Below are 7,567 nucleotides of genomic sequence, written 5' to 3'. Positions count from 1 at the left end.
ACAGACTGGGAAATCCTACCCAAAACATCATGAACACACTCACAGAGCCAAACACTGATATGGGGATTGACTGCAGTCAAATAAAGCTGGTTAGCAGAAAGACGCAAACAAACATTCAGCAAGTGCACAAATCCACTGTCAGACTGGAGCTTTTCTAATTTGCAGCTTTGTTTAACAACTTACAAATTATGTATTCAGCCATGTCCCTGATGTCATCGACAAGTTTATTTGTCCTGCACCAAGTCAAGGGCATCATCTCGTGCACTTTAATAATAATCTGCAGGACATCTGTATCTGTCTTCAGAGCAACAACTTTATTCTGTGTGGTGTTTATTGTGCTCGTCTCTACAGATAACTCAGGCCGTGTTTGGGCACAGTCGCTGTGACTTTTTCTTCAAGGCAAAACAGCATCTTGAATGTAAATAGGATTCAGTGTAAACAAAGAATAAGGCAATAACCAAACGGCTTTAATCTTTCGGTGTACAGCACACAATTGAAGAAAACAAAATAACCAAAATCTATTTTTGAGACATCTAAAACAATAAGATAAAATTCTACATCAACAGTTTTAACAATCACAACTGTATCATGAGCACTTTGTGATGCACAGACGAGGAAAACCTAGGCTTGTTATAATACAAATATCGGACAAACAGTCCACACAACTCATATAAACAAAATACAAACAGTTTTTCATTTTATTTACCTGTCATTAGGTTAACCATTTTAACATTTACTCATTTTTTGACTCCCAGAATGTAAAGTGGTGGTAGTGAACAACAAATCCCTGTAACACCATGTTGGAAGAGTGAGTCTGTAGCTTCCAGCAGTTTTCAGCATTGATCCGTGTCACACAAAATACAGTACATCTGTAAATACAGTATATGTGTGCATTTTCATGTTAAAAAAAAAAAAAAGGTTCACGGCTTTTATGTGATAGTACCTATTTTAAACCTGCATTTTTACAAATCACGCTCACTCATTCAGTGTATTATATATATATATATATTATATTAGAATTGTAGATTTACTATCCTGAATTCTTATTCACACAGCACCACCCTGAGATGCCAGATTACTGTCAAAGATCTGATCTCCCACATCTCCCTTGAAATCGTTCTGAATAAAATAATCCACAGTAAATGTAGGCTCTAGCTTATTTAAGACCAGATATAAAAGGAAAACTTCTGGGTTTATATATGCTTTACTTATGTTCTGGAATTTTAATTTGTTTGGTCATATGAATAATTTAAACACATAACATCCACATTCTCACATGAAAATGTGGGACAAAACAAACTCCATTAATTCAAACAATTAATTTAGCATGGCAGCCATGACCTCCTATGGGACAAAACTCAGAGTTCAGCCAGACAGGCAGCTGGATTTTCAACATGAATAGACTTTCAAATGTTTGAGATGAATAAGAATCTCTAGAAATGAGAGGCCAAAAGAAATAAACCCTTATCCAATCACATTTGGTCTGGTCCAGCAATGAGCAAATGCATAGTGCATAGAAGTGGTTTCAAACTGAAAACTGCTATGTGGAAGTGCGTCTCCAATCAGACAAGATAGGAGCAGGTCAACACCACAAGTTCAAAGTCCAAATATCCATTAAAGCCATTAGTAAAAAGTAACCCTGGGGTGAGAAAGGAGCTGTTGTATAAACAGGACAGATGCTGTAAATTTGTATTTTTTTTTTTCAAAGACATATATATAATTTGGCTTGACATGTTACAGTAATTACAGTAAGAGTAAGCAGACTAGCTCATGCTCTTACGTCCCTGTACCGGAGAGCTGGTGCTGCCTCTCTTGCTCTGTGCTGGCAGCTTGCTCATCTTGTCCTTCAGGCCCTTGAGGCTGTACAGCCTGCTAAAAGTGAAGCTAAATGGAGCCCTTCCTTCTTCCTGGCAGTGTGCCTCCCTCGCTGACACCGTCTGGTTCTGGGAATGAGGTTGCATGTTAGAGTGTGTGTGAAAAACAGAGGACTGGGGTTTTGAGAAAGGATTGAGTGACTGTCCAGCTCTCGCCCTGCCCTGCGCTGTTAGAGGCTGACGAGAGAGGAGGCTCTGCTGGCTGTGGGAAATTTCGGCCTTCTTCCGGCCAGCTGCACACCCGACAGCGCCCACTGCCACTGGAGGAGGTGGTCTGGATGGCGGTCTGCAAGGAGATGATGTGTTATCTAAGACCTGGAAACTAGAGTGGAGAACCTTGCTCTCTGCCTGGTTCAGCTGACGGCCTGCCCAGGGACGAGACCCCAAAAGCTGGTGGCCTGAGAGGGGCCGAGGGGATCTGGATGGTCGGGAAGGGGATGTCGCTCTACTGCCTTGCTGCTGTCCTCGGGGAGGTCTGGGAGGAGTATTCAAAAGCTAGGCGAAAGAAAGAGCAGGAAATGGAGATCAGAAGGACTGTATAATGTAATTATAATGAGGCATCAATACATTTGATTAGGGTTTATTATTATTATATATTAACACAAATTTCTCATATTGTTTTCTGTTAGTATTAGTATGCTGGCAACTGATCAACTATAGAGTGTAAATGTTAACACTCACAAATGTAGTCCCGAGTACATGAAAGCTTTGTTGCAAACGGAAAAGAGAGGTACTTGGGTGCAAATGTGAGATTGGCTTTGTTTTCACTTTTGTTAACATTACCATACTGAGTTTAAACATGCCAACAACACTATACTGGCTTCAATAGACTTTTGTTAGATGAAAAATCGCAGACTCAGGTGAGTCAGTTAAACTATGCAAATAAATGTTACACTATCAATCTTTTACAGTTCATTAATATTGACTCAGTGTGAACATGCACAGCGCTTCATTACAAGTGTGTCACTTTAATTCACACACAGTCTTCCTTGTTCAATAATGAAAAAGTGTTGTGTGTTTCAACTTAGTGACGCTCTGGTGATGCATACTTGAGAGACCTAGATATACACACACTGACACGAGAACAGAAGTGGTAAACTTGCATAGCACACCGCACAATAAAAAGATAGATGCACAAACATTTGACACTAAATTGCATTTAAAAAAGGCACACGCACACACTGACTTTATTAAATTTGACTGTTCGAGCAGGCTTTGGAACTGACTGAGCATCAACAGATCAGAGCTAATGGTGGTTACACCTCACTGACACGTCAGACTTAAGCTGAAATTTTGCACCAGGTCTCACCTCCGACCAGGACAATTTGATGATTTATAGTTAGATGAGAAGATTGATAACACTCTCATGCCTGTATGAAATGAAATGAAATTAATATGAAGCTACCGCAGATAGCAGGCAGTCACTTTAGCTTAGCACAAAGACTGGAAACATGGGAAAACAGCTGTAACAATATTCATCTACCAGCACCTGTAAAAAGAACTTATTAACATGTTACAAAAACGATAAATCACCATTTTACAGATAGTCAGACACACAGATCCAAGCTCGCTTTCGTGATGAGACTCACTAACTATAAAGGTTAACCAAAGAAACACCAATAGGAGGGATAAAATACTTTCTCTTCATCTAACCCAGTTAAACTACTTTCACCACTTGACTATAGTTAATGAAATATAGTGAAAGGGTAATTTCGGTATTTTTACACCTGGGCTCAATTTTCAGTCGAAATGACTAGTGGGTTCAAAACATTTTCAACGAGATCCGTGCAGTAGATGGTGAGAACTGTCTCTGAGCACAAAAAACAAGGCGCGTCAGCGGGTATTACTCGGATCATTTCCGTGATGTTGTCAGACACCTGGAATAACGGTCAGAGCCTTTCAGTGGCAAATAGAAGCACTTTTTTTGGACGTAATTTTGACAGATTTGCCCGCTGACGGCTGACGTCATCTACTCCACGGATTCCAAAACTTTTTGTACCTACAAGTTAATTCGACTCCAAAATATGTGAAAATAAGGCCCAGGTTTAAAAAAACAATAATTGCCATTTAAAGATGTACAGCATGTCCCCTCAAAAAACAGATAAACTGTTCTTACCCTTTATGTCACTGGTGTACGCTGAACAGAATACTGCAAAATGATTAGAAAATTAAAAAAGTACAAATGACCTTGGTTAGATTAACCTGAATGGTGGTGCATTGTTATTTTTGTTTGATGACGGGAATTATTATGAAAATAAGATGAAACCTTCTGTTGCCTTACTGTTCATACCTTCTGTCCCTCTGTCTCTCTAGTTGACAGGGGCCTGTCTTTCCTCTCCAAGCCGCTGGGTCCTAATGCCACCCGGTCCACTGTCTTCTCTTTGTCTGGTGTCTCACCCTCCACAGAAAGATTTTTTGGATTACGGTCAACTGTGGTCAATCGCTTTGGCTCTGCTCCTTCACTGGTTAATTCTCCTGGAGTCACTCCGTCGACTGGCTTCTCTACTGCTGATTGGTTTAGCGCCCTCTTTCTCTTGGGGGCTTGAGGTTGGCTCTCCTTGTTTTTTTCTACTTCCCCTGTCGAATCTTTTCCTTGTTTAACGTGATTTGCTGCTCTCTTAGTTTCCTCGCTGCCTCGCCTCTCTGTGCCATCATCAAAATTCCCCCCATTTCTTTCATTTGCAGTTTCTTCCTCCTCTCCAATTTTCACTTTATTCTCAACTAAAGAAGATGAAGAGGAGACTCTAGAAGGCCCAGACAAACTCTGTGCTTCACTGCAAGAGGTATTCTTGTCTGCAGTGCCTAATTTAGCAACTTGTGTGCTATGGTTATTGTATGCAGGACTAGTTGTTGTTGTAGCATTGGGAGTATTTGTGTGTGTGAAGCTAAATTGATCTTCTATCGTCCCGTGGTTGGGATAAGCCACTTGATCAAAAACAGACTCGTGGGTAGGAGAGTCGCTACATTCATAATACTCCTCTGAAGTGGTGGAGAGAGGAGAGACATACCCTTCGCTAACGTCAGCTGTAGGCGTTTGAAAGTCTGGAGTATATGACCGTGGATCTGGAGTGTGGATTCGTGAGTCTGGGGTGGGCGTGCGTGGAAAAAATCCGTCTGGAGTTGGAGTGCGTATGAGAGCTGGGATCGGTCGCGAATCTCCATCGGGCGTGGGTGGAAACAAGTCGGGCAATTGTGTGTCGGAGAGATGTAAGTGCAGGGTTTTTTCAGGTTTGTGCATGCTTCCCCGTGCTTTAGGAATTTGTTCTTGAAAGGCGTTGTGTGTGTTACGTTTTGCAGTATTTGGCATACTGTCTGTGCAGTGTGCTGGTGTGAGACTTGGATTAGCTTGCTGGCCGTGTGTGTTTGCAGCAGATGTGTGTGTGCTCTCACCAGCACTGTTTTTTGATATGAATGGGTTGCGTGTGGCAGAAACAGGAGTGTGTGATGGAGCTTTTGAAGAGTCCACAGTCTCTAATATACCTATATCATGTGGAGTCAATTCACTATATGATATTCTCTGAAGTTCAAGGGCTCTTGCTTGATATATTTTGCATTGTGTCACACTCTTACCGTTTTCATTTGGCACTTCAGCCAACTCATAGCCTGTTACAGCTCTACCCGGGGCCTTGGTCCCCGTCTGTACTGTGGTGGCACAGTCTGTCTGTGGGGTTGATTTGCAGTCTATTGACTTCAAAGTCTTGGGCTCAACATCTTCTGGAATTATTTCTTGAATATTGACACTCTCTGCCTTTGGTGCATCAGAAATAAAAACATCGGACTGGGCTTCTAGGTTGGTTCCAGCAACCACTTGCATTCCTGCTCTGTCACCATGTAGTCCAACTGCTTTCTCATTCTTGGTCTCGTGGGAAGTCCCACTCTGTTTTTGTTGTGGAGCTTCTCCAATATTTCCTGTGTTCTCTGCATCTTTTTGTGCTCCTGTTGACCTGTCACTGTTGTTCTGCAGTTCGGGTACAGTCTCAAGCTCTTTTTCAGGCAATGTCTGCACCAGGTTTGCTACAGCAGACTCATGGTGGACCCCTAGCGCCCCTGTGCTGGTCGCAGGCCTCCGGACAACACTGAACTCCGGCAGCATCTGGTCATTGCTGATGACGCCGTCTTTGATGACCAGCTGTATGGTACGAGGTTTAGGGATTGGGGGAGTTGAGGTCAAAGATGGGGATGCTGAGGCGGAAGGGAGGGGAGGATTAAGAGTTGTAGAAGAAGAGGTAAGATGAGGAAGGGAAGGAGGAGAGCTGATGGAGGAAGGAGCACAGGCACTGGTAGCTGTGCTTGTAGTAATGGAGCCATGGTTATTTTCAGAAAGAGAGGTAGAGCTGACAAACTGAGGGCACATGGCAGAGGTAGAGGAGGAGGACACGTAGTGGTTGACGGTGGGATTCTGGGTGTTAAGAGTCATTTCAGAGGAGTTTTGTGGCTGCACGTGAACAGCCTCTGCGTGTGAATCTGAATGTGGCAACATCGTCTTTGTTTGTGCGCGTTGTTCTGTGTTTGAGTTCCAGTTAGTGGGACCACGCGGTAGTGCAGGTTGTGTACTGTCTGGCTTCAGCTTGCGTGTGGTTTGCACAACAGCACTCTGTAATCTTAAACTAGTTTCTGCTTCTTTTTTGGTGTTCAGTCCAGGGAGGGAGTCGGGCTGAGGATGTGTGGTGACAGTTTGCGTGGTGTGTGACGGCCTCCCAGCGTTAGGACTGGATGCTTTGCTGCTGGATTGGGGAGGTGCGTGTGCATTGAGGTGAGGCGTGGTGTTGTGGCCTGCTTCTTGGTTGGTGGGTGTGTTGGAATGCAGTTTATTCTCAGTGTTGAGAGTCTTAGTAGTGTCAGATTCACACTTAGGCCCAGATGCAGGTGATTTGTGTTCACCTGCCTCTGCTTTACTTTCAATGTCACCAGGCCCTGCATTGAGTTGCGATGGCTGAGCTCTGTCTACCACCACCTCCTCAGCCTTGGTGTTGTCTTGTGCTGGTTGGAGTTTATTCATTTCCTCATGTTTGTCAGTAGGCTTCCTGGGCTTGGCGACCTCTGGCAGGGTTTCCTTAGGCATACTGAATGGACTGCTAAACCTGATCGCTTGGCTGGTTTCAAACATCTCAGATCTCTGTAGGTGGAACTGAGTTGGTTTGCTGGAATCACGAATGTTAATGAACCCAATTACATCACTGGGGGGGTCAGGCTCTGGCCAGATGGGCAGATATGACATCAAACATGCTTTCTCAAGGTTGGTGAGTCCAGGGTGGATGGGGGGAGCCTCCTTTATTGCTTCCTTACTAGCTCTCCTCCGTCCCCTTTTCTTGGTTTCTGGGACCTCTGGATTTTGAGTCTCTTTGGTGCTGTTTTGGCCAGCGGGAGGGGTGGGACTGGGGTTGCCTAAAGTAACCAGGGCATACTTGGGGTTGTATAGTTTCCTAGCAAGAGCAGCAGAAGGAGGGGTCACTGCGGCTGGCTGTGGGGGGGGCTCCACTTCCGGTTCAGGCTCCGTGGCGACCTGCCGGACATCCACCAAATTGGAGGTCGCATAGAGGAAACGAAACAGCCTGTCGAAGGCCTCCACTGCCTGGCCTGTAACCACAGTGATGAGATTTCTCTCCAGCCGCGATGACATCCAAGTGAAACTAAAGAAAACACAGCAAAAAACAACTTTAAAGTACACCAGGACATTACAAAGCAAACACATC

General features: G+C 43.9%; 1 protein-coding gene across 1 annotated transcript; it reads right to left on the bottom strand.

Annotated features, from left to right (window-relative positions):
• Window positions 1-293: 293 nt before the first annotated feature.
• LOC123986482 (mucin-5AC-like) lies at window positions 294-7,567 on the bottom strand (the record flags this gene model as incomplete). The annotated part of the gene is given in 2 exon segments (XM_046074759.1): window positions 294-2,369; window positions 4,165-7,567. Coding segments are annotated over 2 exon segments (4,009 nt in total), but the record flags the coding sequence as incomplete, so codon positions are not given.

This window comes from Micropterus dolomieu, linkage group LG02, assembly GCF_021292245.1.
Source record: "Micropterus dolomieu isolate WLL.071019.BEF.003 ecotype Adirondacks linkage group LG02, ASM2129224v1, whole genome shotgun sequence".
Lineage (NCBI taxonomy): Eukaryota > Metazoa > Chordata > Actinopteri > Centrarchiformes > Centrarchidae > Micropterus > Micropterus dolomieu.
Note: the sequence above shows the minus strand (reverse complement) of the source record. Positions and strands in the feature narration are given on the sequence as shown.